The 15678-nt window shown below is 40.1% G+C and overlaps 1 protein-coding gene across 1 annotated transcript in view; it reads left to right on the forward strand.

The window, feature by feature from the left end:
• Positions 1-11026: 11026 nt before the first annotated feature.
• The window catches only part of KLHL2 (kelch like family member 2), a 55703-nt gene continuing 51051 nt past the window's right edge, over positions 11027-15678 (forward strand). Inside the window, exons 1-2 of the mRNA XM_085058638.1 lie at positions 11027-11217; positions 14166-14291. Of these exons, the coding sequence (XP_084914764.1) occupies positions 11195-11217; positions 14166-14291 (149 nt within the window). The 5' untranslated portion in view covers positions 11027-11194. The remainder of the gene's footprint in view (positions 11218-14165; positions 14292-15678) is intronic.

Below are 15678 nucleotides of genomic sequence, written 5' to 3' on the forward strand. Positions count from 1 at the left end.
GGATGGAGTCTGCGCAGCTAGTTAGTGTTTCCAGTGCATCTGGTTGCCCCTTCAGATTATGGAAAGTTTTAGCATGCACAAGGCACTTTATAAATTTTTTAAGATATTTCTGGCCCAGTTGTATATTTTGTGAAGAAACCCATTTTCTTTAAAACGTGTGCTTGCTAATTTCATTTTACAATTCTTTGTGATCACCCTGAGACAGACTGGCCTCTCACAGTGACCAGACTACTCAATTTATGGATCTCTGTCTTATTGACAGTCTTGTGTATTCTGGGTGTTCGTCAACCACTTAATTGTGCTTAGTTATTCTTTGGTAATCTTTGTTAGCCTGTCTGACATTTTTCAGCTATAACCTTTCTGAACTGGGAAGGATCAGAATGACACGGTGCTCAAAGTATGAATTTCCAAAGCATATTTATTATCTGTTATGTGCTCTGTTCACCTACTTATGTTTCTTAACCTTCTGTTTATTCAATATGAACATCTCTTAATTTTCAGCTAATGCTAGTGAGGACTCTGAAGAGGATCAAAGCTGTATGGGGGTCTGAAAGACAAGCAAGATTGTATCCTCTCCAGGTTGTAATTGTTCTACGTGTACTATTTGGGAGAAGCCAGGATGGTCACCCTGAACAGCTGCAGTGGCTCTGCCCCTCTTGAAAGCATGTCAAAGTGCCAAGGAGTGAAAACTGCTCTTGAGGTATGAGCTTCTTCAAAGAAGTTCCAAGTTTTTCATCTCAGTTTCTGTGACTTTTCTTGGATATCTTTTTCTAGAAAAAATACTCAACTGAAACCTCCCACCCAGGGCATTTACATTCATCACTTGCATTAATTTGTTCTTGTTTTACACAGATACACACATTTAATGAACTGGACAACTATCTTAAATTAAAAAGATGCCTTAAATGTGCTGGTTTCACTACGATAAAGTCCAGCTCCTGTGATAAGACCATGCTCTATACCAGTTTCTCAGCCTAAATGTTCCATTTCCCTCCTCCTTGTTGTGCTTTCATATTTTTCCTTCCTGACAAGAACACAAATCCTACTGATTAGCTAACAGAGAACAAAAGTTTTCAGTCACAGTGAAGTGAGGCCACAATTTGCTGCTCAAGAAACAAGCATTACTTTTGTAAGGTGTTCTACTTTGCCAAGTAGGTATCTTAGCAGGTGTGTTTAACATCTACACAGATCTAATAATCATCAGAGACTGAGGGTGGTTCAGTAGATCAGTCTGCAACTTGATTGTGCAATTTTTACAAAGGTGTTATGTGACTGCCAGAACTTCCCATTCCCTTGTATGACTGTACAACTTAGCTGCACAGGGCCTTTGCCTGAGCTTTTCCTCAGCCTGAAAAGCATGAGGTCTTTACCTTTTGTTTTGCAAGGAGCAACAGTGTCTGGTCTGGAATAACCAGAAATGCTTGTGTGTAGTGTGTTGTAACTAGCCCCACAGCCAAGAAGCTAATAACAGTGCCAGCTAATGACAATGGCTAGAGTTTTTTTTAAACTATAAATATATATAATTATTTATTAAAATATTTTATAGCCATTTATTTTAAAATAATTAATATAGCATTAATTTTTAAAAAAGAATTAACAACAACAAAAAAAAAACCACACCAAAAATACGCTACCAATAAAACAAAGTCTTTCACAAAAGTTCACATATCACCTCATGTTGCTTAGTCACTACTGTTTTCATTTATGACCAACAGCACATTTGTTTTTCTTGTTTCCTCACATTTTGTTGGCTTCCTTACATGCATTCTTAGGAAAGCATACACCTTTGTGTCCTTTAATCAGAAAGGTTTGGATTCTGAATTTGGCAAGGATGAAATTTGAGGGGAAACAGTAGAGGGGAAGGAGATTTAAAGAAAAAAAACCAAAGCGATTTAGAACAGTTTTCAAAGTGTTAGAAACCAAGAAAGCTACAGTCAGGAATTTGATTCATCACTTGACTACATAAGTTCAAGTAACTACCTTTTCTCATCAGCATAATAATTTAGGTTGTGGAAGTATTCCTGCTTCCTGTATCCATAAAATATTATAGGCTAGTTGTAATCTTGGTTTTAGCCTTTTTCTTCAGCTATGTAGTACATTGTAACAACACAGTGATATTTTAAAAGTGAACACAATAGCTGCTAAGTAGTTGCCATTTCTCTGTGCTTGTTTAAAGACAATTTTCTAATAATCTGTTTATTCGGAGATTTAGAAATTTGGTCTAATGTATAATCCATTACTACATAGTGCTGTATACTTACAAAACACCTCGATTCGATGTCTTGCATACATATACGTAGTGTGTGAGATATGCCATTAGACTAGTGTTTAAGATAAAATCAAAAGAACAAATTATTCTAACTATTATTTTGGAATCCTAAAGTCCCACTAAGTTTACGTTTATTAGCAATCATTTGAATAGGTATGATTTATATATAATTGTAAGCCTTGTTTCTAATGAATGGAAAATTAAGAGTTCTCAGTGGATTACTGAAGAGCACAGTTGGGGGAAATTACAAGTTTAAATATTTGAACTGCATAAATGTTTACTGTATACAACACGTTAACATACTTAGAAATATGTGAACTGCCAGATTACCTAAAACACACGTGTAAACTTTATAGTAGCCTACTCTTGTTCTTACTAGATCACTCAATATTTGTTTTGGTTTTGAGATATCATTTTAATCACTAGATTCACAGCATATTTTTATGGTTAGAGGTTTTAACTATATAGCTAGATTTTAATGAAGTAAGAGTCTCTTCAGCTCAATTTCTGTTTCATCTTCCGTCACATTTTGCAGACATTGTCATTTTAGTGCACACGACTTGAAAGTGTATCTCCTGAAGGATGATCCAATGCTGGGGAGTCTAAAATATATAAAGATATGGCCTGTTCTTAAATTATTTCCACTGCAACTCCAGCAGTAACAATGAAGGTATCTGGGTAAGACACAAGGATGTGGTATGGCCCAACAATGCTATGCTGCCCTTAGGGAAAGCTCTACTAAGACATTAGATATCCAGGATTAAATGCTCTGTTTAGGCATTACCTTTGCCATATCAGTAAAAATTACAGTATTTGGAACGAGCTGTCACAATTGTATCCTCACAAAGAGGCGTAATATCTACTTTTCTCCCTCTCAGTTTCATTTAAAATTTGGCATGAATGGAAAGAGGATAAGGCTCACAAATTTTTTCACATTCAGCTATAAGATGTAATTATTATTACTGTTTCTTATTCATAGTACAAGTACAATTAGTACTTAAACTGTATTCAGCTCTATGTAAAGAATACAGTCTTTGCTCTGAGAGTATGAGGTTGTGACAGATCCCAGCATTATTAAAAATACAAATGGGAAGTGAAAAGATAAAAGTAACAGTACAAAATTTTATTTGCATGAATTGGTTGTAATAGTCCTGAAAGCCATACTGCAGTAAGTGCAGTCTATGTTCTAGCCTCAGATTACAGACACTTCAGAAGCACTCATTTCATTTCAAGCTTCTGTAAATTTTATAAATCTCATGGAGGTTAAAAGACCAGTTCACTGCTGAGTATGTTTAATACAGAGGAACCTTTCACTCCAGGTATAGTTTCAGATTTTCTCATCATGCAAGTGTAAACTTTTTGTGTTGAGCATCATGGGTCTATTTATACAGAGTTATCATGTAATCAAAACCTGCCACTTGCTATGAAGCTTTTGCTGCATAAGTAAAATGCCCGTTAAAAATTCTGTGACCTTTAAATGCAAGCTATTGAAAAGAGAAGTGCATAACACCAGTATTAATAAAAACTCTTTCAGTCTTTCACCAATTAATATACAAATTTAAATACTGGAGGCTTAGTGTGGCCATGGGTTACTTCAGCTAATCGATTAGTACAAATAATTTGGAAAAATGTCTTATGTGACCATAAGGAAGTCCAGAGATAGGACTGATAGATAATGCAGTTGTAGAGAGAGAATTTGGATTGCTTTATGCAGATGAGACAAAAGCAAAATAATAGTAAAGGGAAAAAGTGTGAGAAACAGAATGAGCACTCTTGGTTACTGTTTTGAAATTTTACTGATTTCCCAGATATATTAAAAAGCATATAAACTGAGGTTAAAGAAAGGAGACGACTTGTCAATTTCATGTCTACTTTCAGAAATATACACTGGAAGTATAAAAGTTCAGAATTAAGTATCACAATGGATCTTTTGTGGTTAAGATGAGTTTGAGAGTTTGAAATGGTTTTGCACTTAAGCAGATGGCTAATTTGCAGGGTGAAAAGTACTCCTTCTGCAAAGTAATTTTCTTCACTTTCTTCCAATTTTTCAAAATCCCATTTCTGTTTAAATTCTGTTATAAAGCTGTCACAATATGACAAGCATTTATTTCAACTACATAAAAGGAAACACAGAGATTTTTCTGAAAACATTTGAGTTCCGATTATATACTTTCTAGGGTGATTTTCATTTAAAAAGAGGAATGTTTTTGATAATTACCTCAGGAAAACTACTGATAAAATTTAAATAAAGACAGAAGATGAAATTTCAAGGAAAAATTAGGGTTTTTTTCCCCACAGTTTTTTCTCAGTTTTCTGAATAGTTTGTCTGAAAATCTTAAAATGAACTCGTCAAGAAATCCCTCATGTAAACTAACTTTTTAGGCTGTATGGTTAAATACTAACATTCCAACAATGTTAATTCTTTTGAATTCTTTTGAATATTTTAAGTTCTGAAGTTACCAATTTTTTTTACCTCATTTTATGAGTCTGGATCCCAACATTCTTTTGCATAGAATTATTGGCAAGAGACTGTCCTTGATACCAGTGAAAATTCTACTCCAGGAAGACCATAACTACTGCTTGTACCAGAATTATTGGATTCAACCTTTTCATACCTTTATCTTTTACTCAAATTTCCCCGTCATTTTTTTACCAGTTTACTATGAATCCAATTTTAATAGACATTCTGCATAATTACGAGTATTGATCCTGAGCTATTTTCTTAACCAATGAGTTTGCAGTACTTCTAGTCTTTCTTACACACACAGAAAAGGTTATTCCAAATGAAGATTTACTCAATTTCTGGAACAGCAGCATGATATGCTTTTCACTTTCTATGAACAACCTCTCTGCAAAATTTTGTGCAGCAACTAGATCTATGTGATTGTTATCACTACGCCTCCCTGAATATAACATTTTAATATTTTAATGTCTTTTATTTCATTGCCTCTTTGTACAACATAAGAATCTGTACAACATATGAGGTATATCCCACTTGCTTTTTCCCAATCTACAGCATTTTTCATTTTCACTGACTGTCCCCTCAAGTGCCGCAGACACTGCAAATACCATTCCTCCGGTCTTTTTTATATGCATATGAAACAGTAAATATTCAGATTGATTCCTTCAGCATACTATGTCACTTTCCACAGTGTAAATTGCTCCCAATTACTGTTCTTAGGTGAGCTCACAATCAGCATGACTACCAGAAATTGATGGTTTTAACTGTTGGTTTGCAATAGGCCGATCCTGGATACCCAGGACAATTGAAACAAGTCCATTTCTTTGTCTGCTTGTGCATTCAGGAAGCACTAGATGGCGGTACATCAGTTGTTTAAATGTAATTTTAATTAATGTGCTGTAGCCGTTTTCTTCTGAGAAAGGGGCGTGTTGGTTGGTTGACTGACCTGGTTAGGACTATCTCACAATATTCCTGTTGGACGGGGGGGATTTTATGGAGGAAAACCACACGGACTTTGATGGGCTTGCATCTAATAGATATAGTATTATACCTTACAGTTATTATCTATGGAGAAAATTACTTTTGCTTCATTTTTCAAGAACACAATGTTTTGACAAGTTAAACAAGTATGACAGAGCATAATAATAAACAAAAGTCTTTTCTACACTCTTATAAAGAAAAATAATCAGGAAAAAAACCCAATGACACGTTTGCTAAAATCTAAATGTTGCAAATAAGTAATTTTTTTTTCTGGTGTTGGCTGTACACAAAAATGGTGCAGAACTTATTTCAGTCATGTATAATTCTGTGTTAGAGGTGAAGCTCCTTATCAGCTTTGCACATTGCACATTGGGATGGTCCAACTTTTCCCAAGATATCTTTGCTGCAGGTTTCTGCTTCTCCCTTTGCATCAAGTCTAAGTGATCACAAGGCAAAATCTGATAATTTTGGATGTCTTTCTTCTGGAACAACCCACTCAGTATAGAGACCTGACTGTCTTATCCAGTGTAAAGGAAGCAACACAAGTCTACAGGTGTGAGAATAGGGATTGGTCCACCTCTTTCACAGTCAGGGATACACTGTATGTGAAATCCAAACCTTTGCAGCACTGAGCCTTAGATCTGCTCTTCAAGATATCTACTTTGCATCTTTGTAGTTTGCAGTACAAATATGAATCATAGCCATGACCTACATTTGCTTTGATTCGTAACTCTTACTTGAGCTAGGACTCCCTTTTGGAAGCTGTAATCTAGATTCTTAAGGAACACAGCACTGACCACAGGGACCTAGCTTCTCCATCAAGTAGAATTCAAAAGCATCATACCATTTGCTTTTTTCCCAGAAATATGATTAGAGTATTTAAAGTCTAGCAAAGACTAACTATTTTAATCCATGCTTAATTGTATTTAACTGATTTTGGTCACAGTACAATTTCTCTTTGATAACAGCTGCTTTGCTGTCCCTTATTTCACAATCCCAATTTACATGTTGCATTTTTTCTCTCTCTGCCTACTCTGCAGTACATATGCCTCTGCAATCTGGTCCCTTTCTCAGTCTGCTGTATGCACTTTCTTGCATTTCCTTTTCACATTACTTTTCAGTGTAATTCTTTTCAACTGCATTCATGTCCTTAGCTCAATGGTTCTCTGAAACTTTAAATATTCCATGCTTCTGAAGCAAGAAAAAGGAGTTTCTTCCACTAGAATGAGGCCTTTAAAATTAGGCAATGCTGCATTAATGCTGATATTAGTGCTAGCATCTTAGACAAAAGAATGTAGTAGTAGCTAATGTCTGTGTTAAACTCAAGTCCTGTCAAGAATTCCACACAGGTCCTTGTGGATTTGTTTAGATACAGGGGCCTGGGTTGTATAAAAGGTCTGCTACTGGATGGTAATGTTACTGGGGGTGAAATGCACAGGGGAAAAACTGCATGTGTGCTCTCATGTATTTTGGATAAATGCACACTTATTTTTGCACAGATTTTGTAGAAATTTACTCACAACTCAATTCAGTAAGATACAAATATAATGGAAAACCCAAGAGCTAACAAAGTGAAGAAGCATATTGTTTTTCTGTTTGAAGCAACAGGAGTACAGAGAAGTACTTAAGTATTCAATTCTAGCCCCCCTCCTTTCTTCCCTGTTCATGAAAAGAATCCTAGCCTCAGCAGCATGTCCTCATAAACATTCTACACAAATCCTTCAGAAGCTATGACTTCTAATATCTTAAATAAATGTTCTTACCACCTTATTTTATGTCCTTTTTGGAGATGTCTTCCTAACCTATGTTTTTCAATTAAACACAAGTAAGAACTTACATCAGTGTCCTCTGTGGCCAAACCTAAAACCAGATTTCTTCTAACATGGCCACGTCACCATAATGTGTGATCCCTTAAACATGCTAAAAAACCACCATGTATGCATGCAGTCACATTGACTTTTACCAGCATTAGTTATTCTATTTGTAGGACCATGAAACTTGTGGAACTATCTTGCTAGCAAGCAGAGCTCTGCTAGTATAATGTCATTTTCACTGCATGTAATTCACTGATGGATAATATTGGGGTTTCTATATCAGTAAAGTACTTCTAGCTGTCAATACATCTGAAGAACCCTGTGATCTTACATAAGAATTGGCCATATTCCTTTGTAACTCACCGAAACAAGTGGGAAAGCACCCAGAGTTATTACAGGAACAGCCTGAAACATGACAGGGAATTTTCTCAGTAAATGCAGTAATTCGAATTGCTGCAGTATAAACAAAAATGACAGCTATTTCATCATAGATAACATACATAGCCCATTTCCTTTCAAAACTACATGCATACACCCACAGACATATATAAATAAGTTTTTTTTTCTGAAAGTTCTTTTCTAAGAAGAGGTTTTGGATCAAGCAGAATCCCATAAAAATCTAGACATTGTATTTAAAGGATGTGTTTTCTCATGGTTAGAGATACAAGTTGTTTTGCTATAGCTACATAATGTAGTTTGAAGGATTGAAGTAGTTTTTGCTTCAGTTGTTAATGGTTCTTTTTGGAATGACTGAATTACAAAGACATAATTTGCAGGAAAAAAATTAGAACCTTGCCCTCTTTGTTTCTTTCTGATGCTCTGCATCACAGAAGTGAACTAATATTGAACATTTGGCTCTGAAGCCAAAACAACACTGCAAGAAAATGAGCGAAGTCACAGGTTGGAAATGCTTAATGTTCATTTAAGTATAAATGGTTGTGCTGGTTTTAGCTGGGCTAGAGTTAATTTTCTTCCCAGTGGCTGGCATGGGGCTGTGTTTTGGATTTGTGCTGAACAGGGTTGATAACATAGAGATGTTCCTGTTATTGCTAAGCAGGGCTTACACAGAGCTAAGGCCTTTTCTGCTTCTCATACCACCCACCCATGCTGGTGAGGAAATTGGGGCTGCATGGGAGGCTGGGAGGAGACACAGCCAGGACAGGTGACCCAAACTGACCAAAGGGATATTCCACACCAAATGACATCATGCTCAATATATAAGTGGGGGGAAGAAGGAGGAAGGGGAGGATATTTGGAGTGATGATGTTTGTCCTCCTAAGTAACCATTATACGTGATGTGGCCCTGCTCTCCTGGAGATGGCTGAACACCTGCCTGCCCATGGGAAGCAGGGAGTTGATTCCTTGATATCCTCTGCTTGTGTGTGCAGCTTCTGCTTTCTGTGTTAATCTCAACCCCCAAATTCTCTACCTTTTAGCCTTTTGATTTTGTCCCCAATCCTACTGTTTGGGAGTGAGCAAGTGGCTGCCTGGGGTTAAACCACAATAATGTTGCTAAACAGTTCTGCCCTGTCAGCATGAGACAGAAACTGCAGCTGCCTAGGGGCCTGCAGGATCTATATGCAAAGTATGTACAAAACCCCTCAGCTTCCAGACTAGTTCACTAGTTTACAATAGTCTTGTGTGGACTGTTAAGCACAACATAGTACAATTTGCTTAGGTCTTATCAATCAGTAGAATTTGGGATCCTTGTCTTTCAAAGTGACTTGTCCAGGAGTTTACTTTAGATTACAGAAAACTGAAAGTGTGATGCGACAGTCATGATCAACTCTCGGATCTACCCAGGCCACACCTGCTTATGAACTTCCCTTGGTCATGCTATGCTACGTGGAACCAGATGAATTTTAAACCTCCATTTCAGAAAGCATTATTGCTGGCTGGCTCCTTTGGAGCAGACTTTCCTGTAGGCAGGTTTTGGTGTGTATTTAAATCTTTAATAAGTACCTTGTCTTCTCCAATACAACCCAGAGGCAAATTTAGTTATCTCTCAAGAGGAGACAAATTCCACAGTTACAAAGCACAGACTTCATGGAAACAGCCACTGCCAATCGTGATTATTTAATTTAGAAAAACCTCCAGTGGAAACCCATTGAAAAAACTGTGAAGTGCTCCCAAATCAAACATCACAGTATAGTGAAAGAGGATTGGTAAACTGAGAAAACTAAAATGTCATTTTGCAAGTGAGGAGTATTGTTGCAGATTAGCAAAGATGAAAATAACAGATTAAAATACATTTAGTTTTAATACCCAGTGATTTTATCAGAAACATTGGTGAAGGCTTTAAGTATCCATGTATAATACTCTTCATCCAAAACACACATGCCATTTTGTTTTCCCTCCTACTTGAAATATGCTGTTCTCAAACTCTTCTCCATCTTAGAAAAATAGTGTTGGTCAGTAACTAGTAGATTTATTAGTTTAGAGACATTATTCCAATTTAAAATGTCTTACTCCAATGAAGAAGCATTTAAATTTTATAGACACTATCAGGCTTAAATACCTGAATTGTGTTCAGCTTGCTAAACCTATTTTCCAGTACACAGTCTTCAAAAATTTGGAAGTAATTTACAGAGGTTCAAGTACAGTAAATTCTTCTCTAATGCCCCAAGTCAGAAATTCCTAAATGTAGTATTCTTGGTCATTGGTTGAACCAGTGTTGTTTACAAAGACACGTCTGAAATAGATCCCTGTTCGCTTTCCTTTCTGCCATTTTGCATCACAGAGGCTACTTCAGCAAACATTAAAACACAACTCAAGTACTTAATGATCAATGTCAGCAACGTTTGCAAAAGATAGGAGGACAGCTTTTCTGAATGGCAGCGTTCCTGCTGGACTTGATCAAATACAAGCCGATGAGATCCAGTAGGTCACAGCGAACTACAGCCGTGCTCGACTCCTCCGTTCCGATGCACTTTTGCTCTTCCCTTCGGCCTCTGCTCGAGCTGAAACCACCTGCATGAGCTGCTGTCCGGCCAGCTCCTTGGCCAGCCTGCCAAGCTGCCCATGTCCCTCATGGCGCGCACCTACTGGTGGATTTTCCCACTGAGGAGACCTGAGACGGCTTTAATTCTTTTTTCCCCACCCCGCGACTGAGCACCCGTGTGACCCCAAGGGAGCGCCCCATGCCATGCTCCCTGGTGCTGAGGCCACCCTGACCCAGGCGCTCCGCAGGGCAGCTCGGGGTGTCGCTGTCCGGCCCTGCCCTGAGCCACCTGGGCAGCTTTCCTGGGCAGCGGGAGACACGCACTTGGGCACTAGACCTTGCCTCATCCCCCTCGAAGGCCACGCTTCTTCTAGCAAAGGGCAGCGGCGTCGCAGCCTCCTCTTCCTACAGTCCCTGGGACAGGCTGTCCCGCTCCCGGGCGGGAGGCTCCGGCCAGGCTGCCCCAACCCCGCTGTCACCGCAGGACAGGCTGGGCCGTGCCGGGCGCCGGCGCGCCTGCGCACAGCGGCCCGTTCCCGCCGCGCCCTCCCGCGGGCGGGCACCCGGAAGCGGCAGCGCCGGCGGCTCCCGGCGGCGGCGGGGGCTCGGCCGGGCGGGCGCAGCCGCTCCCCGCACCCCGCACCCGCGGCGGGGCAGCGCAGCTGGCATGGTGCTGGCGGCAGCTCGCCGCGCCCGCGTTGCACGGAGGAAGCCCGAGCGGAGCCGCGATGGAGATGCTGCTGCCGCCCGTGTGAGTGCGGCGGCGGCGGCGGGGCGGGCGGGGATGCAGGCGGGCGCCCGGAGCCCGCCGGGACGGCGGTGCGGAGCGGAGCGCTGTGCGGTCCGCGGGCTGGGGCGGCGGGGCGGGCCCGGCCGCGCAGCAGCGAGCGGAGGTGCCGCGGCGCTCCGCATCCCGGCCGGCCCCGCCGGGCCCCTCGGCAGCGGCGGGGGGGAGCGGTGCCCGCGGACGGGGGACGCTCGGAACCGGCCGCGGGGCAGCGCCGGCGGGAGGGTCGCGTCGGCGACCTGGTTGCGGAACCGGTGTCTGGCGGGCCGGGGCTTCCCCGGCCGGCGCGGCCGCCCGGCGCTGGGAGATGCCCGGTTGTGCCGCTGCGGGCGCCGGCCGTGGGCACGGTGCGGCGGGGGGAGCGGGCGCTGGGCTCCCGCGGGCGGGCAGCGCTGCCGGCACCCCCGCCCCGCCGCCTTGCCGTGTGCCTTCCAGCTTGTGGGGACAGGCGGGCTTTTTCTCCCTCCTCCCCCTCACTCCTTCTGCTTCCTCCATATGTGGTCCCAAATTACTCCTTGTTTGACTCAGCAGTCGTGCTTATCTCACTCCCGGTTTTCTGGTTATTTAGTTAAGCATCTTTTTTAGTGGCAGTGCCCAGGCGATGCACTCCAGGCAACCATCTCCAGCTGCACCTCAGCTGGGCTCAGTCCTTTCACACGCTCCGGTTCGGTGCAACTTCATCCTGTGCCTTCGGGAGGTAGATTGCAGGCACGCTGTGGGTGAGGTCCTTGAGAGCAAACCGAAGGAAACCAGTTGCAGAGAGCTTTGACCCAACTGGTGAAATGGTAAGAGAGACTCCAGTACTTCAGGCAGACTGGCAGTTCCCAAAACAGAAGGCGTATGACCGAGGGTTTTGTAGGCTTCATTACCTTAAAACAAAGTCATCCTTTGTGACAAACTAGTGAAACTTCAGCAAATTAATTTACGCTTCATGGGAACTCTTCCATCTAATCCCGCAGCTTGGCAGCTCTTTACGGACAACCGCGATCACTTTTATTCCCCCTTGCATAGCTGTATTTGATGTGTATGTAGCCTGAATATGTATGCAGATAAACAGACATCAGTATCTGATGCGTTGCTTTGGGATACAGAAAGCTGCAATAAAAGCGTTCTATCTGGGACTTGATAATTCAGTGGTATACTTAAAAACTGGGTCTTTTCCTCATAGGTCTTTGGTGTTTTGAATGTTTTCTGCAGTCACTGATTTCTTTCTATGATTTTTTTGAGTTCTGATCACAACATATGTTGCATAATGTAGAAAAGTAACATTCGGTCAAAAGGAGTTTGCTAGATAGAGTGGCTTTCTTTTTGTACTGCTATGAAGTAGTGTATATGTGTGCTGAGTAGCCTGTAACTTGTTTGGGGGTTTTTTTGATTGATGCAGAATTCCTGTCTGTTATTTGTCTCATTTCAGTAATTAAACATTTAATTTTTTAAAATTGAGCATGAAACCTTTAATTCATATCGTTTTCATGGTACACTGTAGTAAGTTTGAAGTAGTTGGAGTTCTGTGGATGGATGTTACTTTGTTAGCAGACGTTTTACAGGAAATGTTTTACATTCCTTTGTTGCTTGATGCAATTTTTTATTGTTTTGCTCCAAAATTTTGTAGCTAGTTTTGGAATAATGAAAAATAAAGCCAGCTATCTGGCTTTGCACTGTTGTAGTGCACAGAACATAGAGTTCTAGGTTAAAATCTTAAATTATCATTGGATATTTCTTTTAAGCTTCTTTAGACATGCCCAATTAAAAAGTTTCAGGTTTAGTAGAAGAGAGGTTGCAATTACGTGAGTCACTGAATATGTTCAACTTGACTGTGCTTACCTAATGCTAGTAAGGTTGAATTTTCATTTGAAATCAGGTCTTTGATGTACCAGGGTTTGTGTCCCCACCAAGTGATTTCAGTGCCTTTGCTTGTTTCCAACTTAGGGGTTCAGGAATACAGTTACAATACTGTAGAATAAATCATCACTGATGCTAAGCATTTTCTAAGTGCTACAGCAACACAGATTGCTTTGTAAGAACAACACTGTGGTTGTAAACAGGAAACTCATTGGTTTGGTTTAGCATGAAAAGCCCACTTGCTGTGTGGATAGTCTGAGTAACTGAGTGTATATAATAATTTTTCTAGAGAAGTTAGTGTCTATAGAATTTGGGTATTTTTTATAGAAAGAAATAATTGTAGCTAGAAGTAATGATTTTTCACCTTGCTTAGTTCTCTCGCTATTTGGAGTGGGGTTTTGAGAGTAAGAAAAATTAAGAGGCTGGTCACTTATGTACATTATGCTTTTCAAAACATTGAGTGGATGTACAAAACTACCCAATTTTTCTCAGTCACCTATGTCTTATGCTGCTGCTAGGGAAAGCCTGGATAATTACAGTAGTCATTGTGTGGTCTTCCTGTCAGAGGTGTACCAGGAGCTGTGTGAAACAGAAAGTGAGGTCCTGGTAGAAGTGCAGACAGGAGCTCTTACCTGACAGGCAGCGAAGGTGTTAACAGACTGGGGTCATTGTTGCTGCATTCTGCAATTGATCTGTATGGGTACTAGGTGCAAAGTTCCCAAAACTCTAATTCTGCCCTCGCCTCAGAGCTTATTGGAAATATTCTACAATATTTCTCCACTAAATAATATAATACTCACAAAACCAGAAAACATCTTCATGTTTTCTTTAGTGGAGATTGTTAGCCTCTGTCAATGTCACTAGTGTTAGTCACCAACTTACTACTTCCACACAAGTTCTACCTATTCCTCCACAATGCTGGTAATAGGGAAAGCAAATTTACTTGGAGTAAAGAAGTTTCAAGTGCAATTCTTTCTCTTTGCACCAAGATGATGCTGAACTAAATAAGAAGTGACGGCACTGGAGATAGACAGAAGTATTAACTTTATTTTTTTCCTCTTTTTTTCCAGATGTACCAAACTTTGCCATCAGAAACCCTTGGATCTCAAAGATGATAACACCGAAATTCACTGTCCTATTACAGTAAATCCATGGCACATGAAGAAAGCTTTTAAAGTTATGAATGAATTAAGAAGGTATTACTTCACTGTGTACATCTGCCTGGAGTCCATAGTCCATTTTTACTTTCATTTGCATTTGTCAAGTTAATAATAATAGTTTATTAAGAACATGCAATTTCAGAAGTAAAGCTGATGAGAAGGATTAAATATACAATGAGGTGATAGCTGAATGATAGCCATGTGATGATAGCTGAAATGTATGCAGTATGTTTTTGCACCTGATAAGTTAGTCAGAACTAGTTTTATGAGACTTGAAAAATACTTATAGGTTATATTTAAGGAGTTACAGCTGCTGATCCTATCTTGTATGTAGTTGATCCTGGATAGATGAAAAGTAACTTTTTGGTTGAGCCTTAGGCTCTTTGTGTGCCTGTTGTTGATTTTCATGGTAGGCTGTGAACCAGAAAAATATTAAAATTTTTTAGTGTGGAGACATAGGTCACAGTATAAACCAACTGACTGTACATTTTCTTAGTTATCATTTGCTTGCCTCCCTGGGAGAAACTGATGAGCTCCCAAATCAAATGTTGAAAGTAACTTTTCTGAATAAAGTTTTGTAAGACTTTGAGGGATACTATCATCAGTTTCAGCAGAACTGGGAGGCTGGTGCCGATGGTGCTCTTAGCATCCATATTGATTTATATTTTACATATGAGTAGGTGAAGTGATGTTGAAAACTGTGACAGCTGGTAATTAGAGCTCACAACTGAGTTCTGGAAATCAAGACTTAGAGCTATCACTGACAGTAATTCAGCTTTACAACTAACAGCAACAATGGAGAAATTAAATAAATAAAAATGCTTCTCTAGCAGAGACAGTACTGGAGGCTGTAAAAATCCTGTAGTTCTTTGTTATTTCTTGTATAAAATTAAAAACTGGGAGAGGTTTCACCAAAAAGAAACACAGCAACTGATACCCTTTTAAGGTTTGTGCCTCTGCCTTTGATCTTGGCTGTTCCATATAGGTAAATCTTTAAAACCATGTGCTGGATAGACTGACAGTTGTTGTCACCTAACTTATGCCCTTGGCTTTTTCAAGTGTCCCAGTAACCAGATTTGGTGTCTCAAGGAGCATAATAGAGCCTGGCTAGAGCCAGTAGCAATGAGTTCCTAAGGATGAGCTAGAGTTTACATGGAGACCATTTCCCAGAATGAATCTTTAGTTTCAGAAGTCAGAAACCTTACCTGCATTTTGTTGTGTTGCAAGTAAAAGATATGCTGTCTTCCAGCAGAGTGCATTTTTGAAGCCCATGGATTATTTTCAGAATATACTTTAGTTTCCATGGTTACTTAAATTCAAATTGCTGTAGAAGCAATTTGAGCAATTTTTGTCTTGCATGTATAAATACTTAAAGTTTGAACAGGAGCTGTGTGATATAACCTTAACTAGTTCTCGTTTAATA

This window comes from Lichenostomus cassidix, chromosome 4, assembly GCF_008360975.1.
Source record: "Lichenostomus cassidix isolate B80296 chromosome 4, HeHo_3.0, whole genome shotgun sequence".
NCBI lineage: Eukaryota > Metazoa > Chordata > Aves > Passeriformes > Meliphagidae > Lichenostomus > Lichenostomus cassidix.